This window comes from Heloderma suspectum, chromosome 17 (genome assembly GCF_057233095.1).
Source record: "Heloderma suspectum isolate Gila_16-S chromosome 17, 16-S_ref, whole genome shotgun sequence".
Lineage (NCBI taxonomy): Eukaryota > Metazoa > Chordata > Lepidosauria > Squamata > Helodermatidae > Heloderma > Heloderma suspectum.
The window spans coordinates 10806973-10819623 of record NC_139474.1 but is presented as its reverse complement, the minus strand read 5'-3'; the positions used below and the strand labels follow the sequence as shown (position 1 = coordinate 10819623).

The 12651-nt window shown below is 51.0% G+C and overlaps 1 protein-coding gene across 9 annotated transcripts in view; it reads right to left on the bottom strand.

Moving 5' to 3' along the window:
• YIF1A (Yip1 interacting factor homolog A, membrane trafficking protein) overlaps window positions 1-10339 on the bottom strand; it is a 36120-nt gene extending 25781 nt beyond the window's left edge. For 8 of the 9 annotated variants that reach the window (XR_014786367.1, XR_014786369.1, XR_014786370.1 and 5 more), the window contains exons 1-7: window positions 10281-10339; window positions 7613-7833; window positions 6513-6617; window positions 5189-5267; window positions 3202-3259; window positions 1598-1753; window positions 639-732 (exon numbers count right to left, since the gene is read on the bottom strand). Coding sequence is in view for 5 of the 9 variants with exons in the window: in XM_084824861.1 (XP_084680987.1) it covers window positions 639-732; window positions 1598-1753; window positions 3202-3259; window positions 5189-5267; window positions 6513-6617; window positions 7613-7833; window positions 10281-10311 (744 nt within the window). In the remaining 4 variants the exon portion in view is untranslated. Of the gene's footprint in view, window positions 1-638; window positions 733-1597; window positions 1754-3201; window positions 3260-5188; window positions 5268-6512; window positions 6618-7612; window positions 7964-10280 lie in introns of those variants that run through there. The other variant, XM_084824864.1, reaches the window with a different exon arrangement.
• Between the last annotated feature and the right edge of the window lie 2312 nt (window positions 10340-12651).

The following is a 12651-nucleotide window of genomic DNA, read 5'->3' as shown; positions in this document are numbered from 1 at the left end:
GAGCTGTAATTCAATGGCTGAGCACATGCTCTGAATTTTTATGTATTTTATTGCTGTGAGCTGCCTTGGGAGGGCTTCTGCCCTGAAAGGCATACAAGACATTTTTAAAATAAAATAAATACATAAATGCAGAAGACCCCCGGTTCAATCCCCAGCAATTCCAGTGAGGGCTGGGAAAAGAACCCCATCTGAGACTGCCTGCCAGTCAGCATAGACCAGGGGCGTCGAATCTCTTTCGCCCTGAGTGCCAAATTCCCTTTTGGAGAAGTGGTGGCCAGATCCTAAGGCCAAAGGGGGGGGGGGAGCCTCTTTTAGCTTAAAGCTCTCCCTGCCAGTAACCAGGCCTTAGGAGAGACATCGCAACCTTTTAGAAATGGAGGGAAGCTGTGCAAAAGCCAGGAAATCAGGTTCAGCACCCCTGGAGTAGGCAGTGCTAAGCTCAATGGGCCAATGGTCTGCTTATGTTCCATCCGACTGGCCACTTTGGGGAAACAATGCAGGATGAGAGACCTTGGGGCTCTTAAGCCCTCCTCAGCAGGCCCGGCCAATCCAGCTCACTCTTGCCTGGGACGTCCTGCCCCAGGGATCCCTGGGAGCACCCCGGTCCACAGGGCTTCCCCCCACACGGCAGCACTCACCATGAAATACATCAGCGCACACGAGGCCCAGGCCAGGGCAATATAGTAGCCGTTGCTGCCAAAGATCAGGCCGCCCACAACAGAGAGAATCATCCTAGGAGGAGGAAACCGCACCGTTAGCAGCTTCCTAAGTCCATTCGCAGATGATGAGATCTGTGCATGGACTTCGATCTCCCCGACCTGGGGCCCTCCAGATGTGTTGGGGCTAGGATGTCCATCATCCCCAGCCAGCATGGCCAAATGTAATTAATTTATTTGTAGCATTCTTATCCCATCCTTCAGCAAAAAGGCTCCCAGGGCAGGTTACAAAGGTAAGGAATTGGGCCGCCCTAGCCTGCAGCCTTACAGTCGAAAAGACGCGACACAAAAGGAAAGGGGATTTGGAGGGAGGAGGGGAAAAAAGTAAATGTGGGCACTGGATGCTTAATTGCAACTGGACTGGAGCTGTACTCCAGCAAATGTCTGGAGGGCCAGAAGTCCCGCCACCCCTGCACAGACCACAGCAAAGGGGAGGCCCTTCGCTGAGCAGCAGAGCACATGCTTTGCATGCAGAAGGTTGCAGGTTCAATCCCCAGTATCTCCAGTTAAAAAGGATCAGGTAGCAGATTAAGGGAAAGAACTTTCTCTGCCCAAGATGCTGGAGAACCACTGCCAGGCAGAGTAGACAGTACTGGGCTCTATCGACAAACAGTCTGACCTGGTGCTTCATTCCTGAGGGCTGCAAGCCTACGTCTACGGTGCAAGCTCCAGTTTGAATGGTAGCTGCAAGACCAGCTATGTCCCATTGCACCGAAGAAGCTAGTGCCCGGATTAGTTTTTTCCTCCTCCCTCCCAACCCCCTTTCCTTTTGTGCCCTGACTTCTAGATTGTAACTCTGTAACGCTGGCTGGGGGAGCTGGGAGCATATCCGGAGGGCGCCAGGTCGGGGAAGGCTGTGCAAGGCCGAGGTGCCGACTCACCCCACGTATTTGTAGCCGCAGTACGCAAGCAGGTCGAACGTGCCCAGGTCGCTCTGCACAGTTGCGAGGTACAGGCCCAGCAAGAGGGCCAGGACCTCGATCACCCCCCACACGAGGGCCGTGCTAGCACACACACCGAGGACCTCTGGAGAAAACCTAGGAGGGGGCGAGACCAGAGAACCAGCAAAGGGACAGGCGGCGGCGGCTGGTGGCGCCAGTGCCAGGGGGCAGAGCACAGGCGCCACCGGCCCCCAGGTCATGTTTACCCCGCGTGGGCATCGCGGAGCAGCGCGACCGTTGCCACAGCAGAGGGCCCCAGAACCCCTGCCCCAGAGAGCTCACGGTCCACCCTAGCGTGGCCAGGTAGCCAGCCAGGTGGGCAGCTAATCCATCTAACAAATAAATAAAAACAAATGAGCGTGCGAACCTGAAGCCTGTTTATGCCGAACTTCATCCCCCTGAATTCAACGAGACTTACTCCGTAGCTAAGCGTGCATGAAGCGGGGTGGGGGGTGGAAGCTCAGGCTCCGGGCAAAAGCCAGCCTGCTGGGCTTAGATGCTCTTACGTAGCGGCTTTTGACAAGCGAACCGTTACAGCTTTACTCCGCCTGGGTTCCACATACCTTGCAGCCTTGACCTGCCTGCTGCCCTCCAGATGGTTTGGACTGCAACTCCCATCACCCCCAGCCAACATGGCCCGTGTTCAGGGACAATCGGAGCTGTAGCCCGAAACATTTGGAGGCACACAGTGGTGGTGGTAGGAGGCTGCCTTAGAGAAAGTCTCTTCCTCTATGATTTTTTACTATTCTTTATTACATGTATATCCCGCCCTTTTTCCTCTTGCAAGGAACCTAAGGCAGCTTACGTGATCCTCCTCCTCTCTATTTTATACTCACAACAACCCTGTGAGATAGGCTAGGCTGCGAATCAGTGACTGTCACAAAGTCACCTAGTCAGCTTCATGGCTGAGTGGGGACTACATAAGAACATAAGAAGAGCCCTGCTGGATTAGAGCAAGGGTCCATCTAGACCAGCATTCTGTTCACATGGTGGCCAAGCCACGGGAAGCCCACAAGCAGGACAGGAGTACAACAGCACCCTCCTGCCCATGTTCCCCAGCAACTGGTGTCCATAGGCACACTGCCTCTGATACTGGAGGTCGCATACAGCCATCGGGACTAGTAGCCATTGATAGACACACCCCTCGACAGAAAAAAGATTCCCAACCCCAGTCCTATGGTGACTTCCCTAACTGGCTGATACGTTTTCTAGTTTTATTTTTTTATTTCTGTTCTATTGATTTCATAGAAGCTGCAGTTTTATTTCTCTCCCTGTTGCAAGGTGTTTTCAGCCCATGCTGGGAAAAGCTCCATATAAATATTTCAAAAGTTAACCAGAGAAGAATCTCTCTTGGCTAAAGCCGTCGGATCTACCCAGTTCCGAATAGGGCTCTCATTGATTTAATCCCCGACTGCTGAATTCTGCATAACCAATGGCAAGATACCCCCCTCCCATAAATGCCCATCTATCCCCCAATCTGAAAATTCACCCCACCCCAATAAATGTTCGCAAGATGCAAAAGATGGGGAGGTCCCCACACTTACTTTTTCTGTAAGCCAAGAGCCATCCCAGCAAGCAGAATGTAAGTAATAAAGGCCATACCTGAAAAGGGGGAAAAATAAATTTAAAAAAATTACGCTCTTGAGAACTAGACTATTTATCCTTGATAGAATGGACTGCAATATTAAGAACATTAGAAGAGCCCTACTGAATCATACTAAAGGCTTATCTAGTCCAGCATTCTGTTCACACAGTGACCATCCACTGCACTAGCAGGACGTGAGTGCAATAGCGCCCTCCCACTTGCGTCCCCCAGTATACTGCTTCTGATACTGGATGTAATATATAGCCATCATATCTAGTAGCATTATCCTCCAATACTGTGGGGGAGTGGAGGTGGCTTTGGCTCAGGGGAACAAAACATTAATTGTGGTATCTAAATTTACTCTAAACTGTGTCGGGTGGTGGTGGCTAGAAATCTGAAGTTAGCAGAGATCAGCAATTTCTTAAACTTTGCTGCATCAAGAACTAGTGTAGGAGTGGCCAAGACAAAAACGCTTGACCCCCCAATCTGTGAGATAAGACCAGCCTACCTGACAAGGCTGTTGTCCAGCCTGGGCATAGGAAGGACCACCTTCTCTTGCATGCACCTGCCTGCCTGCCTGTTAAGAACTTCTCTGGGTCCTCTGTTGCCTAAGGGCGGCAAGTGGGTACTGAAGAAAGGGCCTTTTTAGTGGTGGCCCTTAAGGGTGCAATCCCATGCATCTTTACAAAGAAAATGTCTTACAACTCCCAGCATTCCCCAGCCACCATGGCTGGCTGAGGAATGCTGGGAGTTGTAGGACTTTTTTTAAATATTACTTTGAGCTTTTAGTGGTGTCTTATAGCGTTTATGGTTTATCTCTCCCCCTGCCCTGAATTAGCTGCTTTTGCTTCACATAACACTTGCTGTTTTTTAAGTCACTTTTAAAATACTGAATTTCCACCCCACTAATTCCATTTTTATATTTACTGTGGTTTGAGGCTTTGGCAGTGAAGCAGGATATACATCCTCAATGAAATCAATAGAATTTATTGAAGCAACATCCACAATGCACTTGCATTCTACAAAAGTGCTATCTGACCTTATTTTGCTTGGTGGGGCAAAATTCAACCCTGGGTGAACTTCACATCGCACAATTTACACAAGGGTAAACCAACACCACAGTCCTTCTAGGTCATTATTTAATATGGTGCGGGTAACAATGTCCCCAAATTTCAGACGGTTACCCATTCACGGTCTTTGTGTACATAAAGAAAAGTGCCTGGGACAATCCCCCCCCCCCCCCCCGATTCTGGTGTTCTGTGTGTTTTTTTGTCCCAGCTAATATAATGTGTTGGGGGTTATTAAAAAAAATTTTTGAAGTGCTAATACACCATTTTCTTTACAAAAAACAGCAACCTGGAACAACAACAAATATCCCAGGGAGTCTACTGATTTCTGGCACTGGAGTGATTTTTTTGTCCCAGCCAAGGGAAATGTGTTTATTTATTTATTTAAAAAATGTCTTGACCACCTTTCAGGGCAGAAGCCCTCCCAAGTCGGCTCACAGCAACATAATACATAAAAACAGTTAAAATTATTGGGGTGACAGCAAAATGCCCCATGGTGTTTTGCAAACAAAAACTGATCCAGGGAAGCAGACTCTGGGAGTCTGAGAGTCATAGGACTTTTTTCTGTCTAGAATTGGGCCCTTAAGTACCCTTCTTCCACCATTAGATCCATGGATTAGTGACATTTCACTACCATGAGACACATCTGAATTTGGCTTAGGTCGAGACTGTAAGCCCGGAGGCAAGGACTGTCATGCTACATATCTTTTGAGAGCCTTTTGGGCTAAAGAGTGGAGTAAACCTGAGGTACATAAAGAAATAAAAACTCATTTGTGCCAGCTGCATTTGTTATGGTTCATGAAAACAAAATGCCCAGCGTTCACCCAGGAAACCACACCCATACCCACGCCAAAACACGCTATGTTCGGAGAGACTCACTGGGAATGTAGAGGTCAGGCGCGTTGACATCCTGTCGGGGAGTGAGGGGTACGTCTCTATGATAACGAACTTCCCAGTTCTGCAGAAGAAAGATAACCGAGTATGTGTCGGGGATATGTCTCTCCAAAGCTTGCTGCCCAAGGCCCATTTTGAAATGTTTAATCTACATCTTACATTTTTAAAACCGCCCAGTAACCAAAGTCCTCCAGGCCATGTACACGAAAACAAAACATTCTTGCTGCCCCAAACCAGCTTTTAGGGGAGGGATTTGGCCCTCTGGGGAACGCTGCAGGGATGCTGTACATCAAGGGTGGGGTGCCTGCAGCCCTCCAGATGTTATTGGATGTTGGCACCCAACAATATCTGCAGTGGTGCAGTGCCGAAAATTTCTCCCACATTTTTTTCCGACCATTCTTATTCAACTTCATAGAAAAAAATGGTTTTCGAAAAGAAATTCAAAGGAGGAGAAATGTTGGAGAAATGCTCATGGGTTGGGTTTGGGGTTCTCGTCCTTTCCTTACTTATGAGGAGGCCGAGGAGTGTGCGTGAGTGTCCTGCCTGTCATCGTACAATAATCTCTCTCGCAGCCTGTAGCCTCCTTGGCTTCCCACACTCCAGTTAAAACCATCATGAGGAAGACATCCTGAGGCCATTCTTCCCATGGCGGGGTTTCAGTTGAGGAAGTGCAGGTGGCCTGGGAGGTTGCAGAGCAATGGGAAGATGTGTATGTAATAGAGAGAAAACACACACGGTACCCTCGGGCACCTCTCAATGGTTAGGTAAGCTCAAAAAGAGCACCAAAAGAAATCCAAAATTCTGCCTCAGAAAAGTGGAAGCCTCAACAGAGTGGATGCTGTTGCTACTTGCAGGAGCAGTGCAAGAAACCAAAAACCCTCGGGGAGAAAGAAAGAAGCTGTGCTACAACCCCAGCCATTAGTGAGCCCTATCTGTGAGAAACGGCTGAAGAATTTCTCCTCCCCTAGGAGAATTCAGTGGAATTGCCCCCCCCCCCCCCCCCCCGCAATTTCTCTGCCCACAAACAGGCTGTGGAATTGTGAGAGGCCATTTATGGACAGCTCTAATCTGAAGGGCCAAATGTTCCAGACTGCTGCTGTGTACAAGTTTGCAGGCACTACAGACCTGTTTTTTTTTTTTTTTTTTAAGGAAAGGCAGAACCCTTTTTGATAGCAGCCAGATTCTACTTTTTCCACCGAAAGCAAAAGCTGAAACTCAAGCACTGCAGCCTGCAGGATGCTGTCCTACTCTATCTGTTAAAACCCACAAACCCTGAACCAAGACCAAGGACACAAAACCCCTTTTGTACCTGGTGCACGTAAGGAAACACCAGCAACGCCAGCTTCTTCATCACATATGTGGTGTCCACCGCAAAGAAGTATTTCAGCTTATTCATAGACATGAACCTGTGAATCTGACAGGAGGAGAGCAGAGTCAGTGGCCAGAAGGCACAAGCATTCAGAGGAAATCTTAATGAGCATTTTCTCCTACTTAAAACTAATTTAGTGCACGATCCTATGTATGTTTAGAGAAAAAAAAAGTCCTACAACTCCCAGCGTGGCTGGCTGGGGAATGCTAGGAGTTGTAGGACTTTTTAAATGTCTAAACACGTGTAAGATTGCGCCCTTATTTTTTTGCTAATTATACACACATTACTCAGGTTGGTTTATAGTACTTAAAATCACAATTAAAACCATGTAAAAAATGAGCAAGAGATAAAATAGGCTCAGCAGTAAGGGAAATGGCTAACTACCTGGTAAGCAAAAGCCAGATGGATTTTTTTTTTTTCAGTATGAACCAGCTGACAATGTAAACCATCAGTTAAATTTAGTCAAATTCAACAAACAAATGAAGTTCTTTGGGTAGCTCTGCAATCCTACTGTGCTGTGGTCAAATGGAGAGATTACCCTCTCTATATAGTGAACAGCTAAAGAAGGTCTTCCATGGGTACTTAGGGCACAGCTCTCTGCATATTTAGACAGAAATGAGCTTTACGACTCCCAGCATCCCTTATGCTGCCGGGGGAATGCTGGGAGTTGTAGGATTTCTTTTTGTCTAAACATGCATAGGATTGCACCCTTAATGGGTAAACGATGCTTGCTCAACGGCTTTTGATGGCTGGTGGCTGCTAGCTATCATACATGCACGCTCAGCTAGAGGATTTGGAGACAATGCAGCAGCTGGAATGCAGCCAGCAAGGCAGAAGCAGCCCAGGTTTTCCAGCTGGCTGGCACAGAGGAGCAGGGCTGGCGGATCCCAAGGACACACAGTTTGCCTTCGGAGGACCTGTTGCTACTTCAGAGACTAGGCTGCCCAGTCATCCAGCCACAGTCCTGAAGAGAGAGAGAATGAACCAACCCTGAGCTAGCCATCCCTGCAGAAGCAGGAGTGCTACCTTCCTTTGTTTACCTCCTTGTGAACCATATCCTTGCCCTGAGAGGCAATGGTGGTGCCGTAGGCCATTGCGACATTGGCGACCGGGTCGGCAAAAATCTGGTTGAAGCCCATGTCGATCCCTGGGGCGGGGGGACCCGCGTGTTGCGGACCATAAGCTGAGCTGGTGTCATCAAAGAGCTGGGGAGCGCCGGGATTTTGCAGTATGGGAGAGAGCCTTGCCCTGTGTTTGGAACCTGCAGAAGAAGGAAGATGACCCCCCAAAAGGACAGGCATCGGTTTCTAAGCTATCGCCAAGAATTCTCCCCCCACACACACCTTTTCTGATCTCCCTCCTCCTCTGCACAGTTTGCAAAAAGAGATGTCTGGACCACAGTATCAGAACGTTGTTGAGGGAGGCAGGTGGAGCGACTATGTTTTAATTGGCAGGGCTTCGGCCTAGACGGCAGCTCACCGAACCCTTGAAGGAAGGTGCTGCCCTCAATTCAAAACTGTGGGGAGGATGGAAGAGGGAGGAACCAGGATTCTGCTTCACAGCAACAGAAAACTTCCCACAGTGCCTCTGATCCCGGAGGTGATACACAGCCCTCTCACCTAGCAGCCACTGAGTACATTCACAGAACACAGAGACACTATTTGCAGGGACCGCTGGGTTCAAGTAAAAAACAAAGTAGATTCCACAAGCAAAAGTCCTACAACTCCTAGTATGTCCCAGCCAGCTAGGAGCTGTAGGACTTTTTTCTGCCTAAACATGCATAGGAGCGCTCCCTAAATATCTACCCACCCCTGAGCCAGACAATACAGGGCTGGATGGAACTATGGCCTGAGTAGGTATAAGGTAGGTTCTTAGAGCACCTGGAGATAGTCCCCGATTCAACTCCCAGCATTCCTATTTCTAAAGGACTGAGTAGCCGGAGATAGAAAGGACCCTTCTCAGCAGTACACCCTGGAGAACCATTGCCAAGGTAGGCCAGGAATGGGCAGATTTGGGCTTGTGGGATCTAACTTCATTTTCCTTTATTAGAATTCTGAAGTTCACTAATCAGAGGCAGGTGCAAAATAGGGAGTGCGGGGCTGGAGCAGTGGGGTCAAATGCAAACCTGTGTCTGAGTTATTATAGATCAGGGATTCTAACACAAAACTCTCAAAGTGGCCAGTAGAACTGCACTGAGACCTGGTCAAATAAAACTCCCACTTTACAGGTGAGGAACACTGAGGATTAGCCCAAGACCAGCCATGGTGGAGAATATTTTTTTAAATTTCCAATGTTATTTGCTGCTGTTAAGGTATTGCAGGGGTCAGAAACCGTTGCTGATCTACTGCAAATCACCATTATTATTGTGATTATCATCATTTATATCCCACCTTCTTTCCTCTTGCAAGGAACCCAAGGCAACTTACCTGGTCCCCCTCCTCTCTATTTTTATCCTCACAACAACCCTGTGAGGTAGGTCTACCTGATCTACTTTCTGCCTGACCCTGCTATATAATATATTGTACAAATTACTGGAGGAGGAGGCTATCAGCGGCTACTAATCCTGATGGCTATATGCTACCTCCAGGATCAGAGGCAGCTTGCCTGTGTACACCAGGTGCTGGGGAACATGGGTGGGAGGGTGCTGCTACACTCCTGTCCTGCTTGTGGGTTTCCTGTGGGCAGCTGGTCGGCTACTGTCTGAACAGAATGCTGGACTCGCCGGACCTTTGGTCGGATCCAGCCCGGCTCTTCTTATGTTCTTATGAGTCCAGAAAGTGAAGGCTTGGCAAACTTTACTTAGGCATAAACGAATACGCTGAACAAAACTGTAGGAGTTAGCCAGCAATAAACAGAGTTCACTCCCAACTGTTTAATAACAGGAGCAACAAAAGTTACAGGATGGCAGGTGAACATCAGGAGAAATGTCCTGACAGTCAGAGCAACACGACAACGGTCCCAATTCCCTGGGGAGGCGGGGGGCTCTCCCACGCCGGAGGCCTTCCAGACGAGGCTGGGCAGCCACCTGCCGGGGATGCTCTGACCTGGCCTCCTGCACCGAGCAGGGGGCCGGACTCGATGGCCTCGTGGGCCCCTCCCAGCCCCGCTCTTCCACGGCCCCACGAGCGACACTCCTCCCCACGCTTCTCGTAACGCGAGAACCCAGCGGGGTCTTCCCACGAAGCCGAGGGGGGCCTCCTTCCCACAGCGCAAGGGAGGCGATGGCACTCATCGCCACAAGGCGCAGAGGCGGCCGCCCCCTTGGCCGGCCTCGCGGGCGGGCGCGGCTCCCGACGGCCGCCGGCCCGGGCCGCTGCGCGCCACCCCCAGGCTCAGAGGCGGCCCGCCCCCCCGCGCCGCCCGCCGGGGCGCCTGCCCTGCTCGCGGGCTGCCGGCGGGGCGCCCGGCTGGCCGGCGCGCGGGACGGAGCCGCGAGAGCGCAGCTGAGGCGGGGAAGGCCCGCGCCGCCGGCGCCCCGAGCGCGCTTCGCGTGGCGGCGGAGGGCTCCGTCCCGCCCGCAGGCCGGCGCCCCGGAGCGGCCTTCGCGGGCCCGGCCCAGCCGGGCGGCGAGGGGGCTCCTCGCGCTGGGCCCGGGCCCGAGCCCCCGGCCCCGCGCACGCCGCACGGCCGGGGGCTCGGCTGCCGCGGGCCCGCCAGGCCGCGCCCCTCGCGGCCCGGCCCGGCTCCGCTCGCTCGCCGCCGCCTCACCTGGCCCCCCGCGGCCGGGGGGAAGCGCCATGACGCCCCGCGCAACGCTCCGAGCGGCCGCCGGGGCGCGGCGCCAGGCCACGTCCTCAGAGCCTCCGGCGCCGCCGCTCTCGGCCTCCCATTGGCTGCCGCGGCGTCGGCTTCCCCAGGGCCCTGGCCGCGGATTGGCGGGAAGTGTATCCATTCCTTGCGACGGTTCCAAAGGGGCGGCGCTTTCCGGGGCGCCTGCGCGCGGGGGGGGGGGGCGCGCTGGCTGGCCGGCCGGCCGGCTCGCCTCGAGCCGTGGCGCCGCGCTTCGCAGCGCCGACGTCTGTCCTTTAGGGGTGGATTGCCTCCGACCATGGAGGTTTCCCTTCACTGCCTTCCCCGACCTGGTGCCCTCCAGGTGTTTTGCACTACAGCCCCTGGGATTGCTGGCCATTGGCCACGTTAGCGGGGGCTGATGGGAGTCGGAGTCCAAAACGTCTGGAGGGCACCAGGTTGGGGAAGGCTGATGCCGTAGCTATCGGTTATCACCACATCTTAATGACATCAGAAGAGCCTGCTGGATCAGGCCAAAAGTCCATTTAAGGCGCAATCCTATGCGTGTTTAGCCAGGGAGAAGTCTTATATTTCCCAGCATTCCCTATGCTGGCTGGGGAATGCTGGGAGTTGTAGGGCGTTTTTCTGTCGAAACATGCACAGGATTGCACCCTTATCCTGTGTCCCACAGTGGCCAAACAGATGCCCCAGTGGGACACCTACAAGCAGCACATCGGTGCACCAGCAACCCCCGTTCGTGTTCCTCAGCAAGTGGTATTGATATAACCATCATGACTATCAGCCATTGATAGCGAATCCATTTGTTGTAATAATAATAAAAATAATAAATTTCCACCAAGGAAATGATGCTCAAAGTAGCTAATAAAAATAATGACCTTTTGCCAGCTGATATTATAATACAGATACTGAAGCTGAAGCTCAAATATTTTGGCCACCTAATGCGAAAACTCTCTGGAAAAGACCCTGATGCTGGGAAAGACTGAAGGCAAAAGGAGAAGGGGACGGCGGAGGATGAGATGGCTAGATAGCATCACCGATGCAATGAATATGAACTTGAGCACGCTCCGGGAGAGAGCGCAGGACAGGAAGGCCTGGCGTGCTATGGTCCATGGGGTCTCGAAGAGTTGGACACAACTGAACGACAACAATGGTGTGGAGAATGTGGATACGGAGACCTTTTTCTCCTCTCATAATAGTGGAACTCGGGATCATGCCATGAAGCTGACTGCGGGGAGGTTCAGGGGAGATAAAAGGAAGGACTTCTTCACACAGCGCAGAGTTAATCTATGGAACTCACTTCCACAAGATGTAGTGATGGCCACCTATTTGGATGGCTTTAAAAGGGGGTTAGTCAAAATCCTGGAGGAGAAGGCTATCAGTGGCTACTAGTCCCAATGGCTATATACTACTTCCAGTATCAGTCTGCCTATGTTCACCAGTTGCTGGGGAACATGGGCGGGAGGGTGCTGTTGCACTCCTGTCCTGCTTGTGGGCTTCTGGGCAGCTGTTGGCTTCTGTGTGAACAGAATGCTGGACTAGCCGGACCCTTGGTCTGATCCAGCAGGGCTCTTATGTTCTTATAGGAAAGATAAACACTCACCTCCTATGATGCACAAATACGTTTTAATCAGTGGGAGAAGAATGCATACATTTCAACAATGTGCACAATTGATGCGTACATGTGGGAAAATATGCACAGAAATATGCATGGGTTTTCATGCAAGAAGAAAGAAAACAAAGCTCTCAATCTGATCTAGACTCAAGTCCGAATGAGCTCTGAGATGGAATTTGGAGGACTTCGGAAAACTCGAATTTTGCTGATTCACACAACCCTAGATGGAGGCAGCTGGACCTGAACATGCTGATCCCAAGGTGGCCATGTGGTAGAGTTGTATGAATACATGATAATATTGGCTGCCTCTTTTTCCATCCCTTTCCTAATTATCCCTAGCGTGGGATTTGTCTTTTCCACTGCTGCCACAGACTGAGTTAACATTATAACTGAGCTCCCCACCACGACCCCCCTCAAGATCTCTTTCCTGGTTAGTCACTGCCAGCTCAGACCCCATTAGTGTATCACATCCCATCTGCGGATATCTGCTGTCACCCAAATCACAGCACAGTTGTGTGTGAAACAAGCCAATGGCCTTGGGGTCTTTTTATTCCTGGCTAAATGCGCAAGCACACAGAGAGACAGAGATGTCTTTCCTGTTGCCATTTAATGAACAAATGTGTGACGTCATCCATCTCACCTAACCCGGGTTGCTTTTAGAAGATATACCCTTTCTCTCAATTACTTTTCTTCTCCTCCTTGTAAACTTCTGGGGAT